Source organism: Brassica oleracea, chromosome C9, assembly GCF_000695525.1.
Source record: "Brassica oleracea var. oleracea cultivar TO1000 chromosome C9, BOL, whole genome shotgun sequence".
Lineage (NCBI taxonomy): Eukaryota > Viridiplantae > Streptophyta > Magnoliopsida > Brassicales > Brassicaceae > Brassica > Brassica oleracea.
Window position 1 is genome coordinate 34,939,116 of NC_027756.1, and position 619 is coordinate 34,939,734.

At 50.4% G+C, this 619-nt stretch overlaps 1 protein-coding gene across 1 annotated transcript in view; it reads left to right on the forward strand.

Annotated features, from left to right (window-relative positions):
- LOC106314871 overlaps nt 1-283 on the forward strand; it is a 1,857-nt gene extending 1,574 nt beyond the window's left edge. The window contains exon 4 of the mRNA XM_013752679.1: nt 5-283. Within this exon, the coding sequence (XP_013608133.1) occupies nt 5-283 (279 nt within the window). The remainder of the gene's footprint in view (nt 1-4) is intronic.
- Nucleotides 284-619: the final 336 nt, after the last annotated feature.

Below are 619 nucleotides of genomic sequence, written 5' to 3' on the forward strand. Positions count from 1 at the left end.
TAAGTCCCCGGTTGGTATTCTAGAGGATCTCCAAGTAAAAGTCGGGAACACCTCTGTTTCAGCAGACTTCGTAGGTCTAGAGCTGGAAGAGGAATCCAAAGATCCTCTCATCTTAGGAAGACCATTCCTATGTACTGTTGGAGCCATCATTGATGTGCGGCAAGGGAAGATTGATCTCCATCTGGGGAACTTAATCATGCAGTTCGAGATGGATGAGCTGCTGAAGAAGCCGATGCTGGATGGACATACCTTCGAGGTGGATGAAGGGAATTATCCGCTGTAACCTCGCGAAGGGATGATCGAGGAGATTCTTACAGAAGATCCACTCGAGCTTGCACTAGTAAGAGCTGAGGCTGAGCAGAGTGTCGAGAACATTGACGCAGATGGGTATGCTAAGATGCTTGACTCCGCAAGGAGTATGGGAAGAATGGTGGCGAGTCTAAGTCTGAGGGAAGAGAGCAACAAGGACGAGAACACTCCAACTGGAGCGACCCCTTTACCGAACTCGCCTGTTCTGCCGAACCTACCTGATGATCCCTGGAGCGAGTTGAAGGCTCCCAATGTTGAGCTAGAACCCCTTCCCAAGGGGCTCAGGTACGCTTTCTTAGGTCCGAATTCC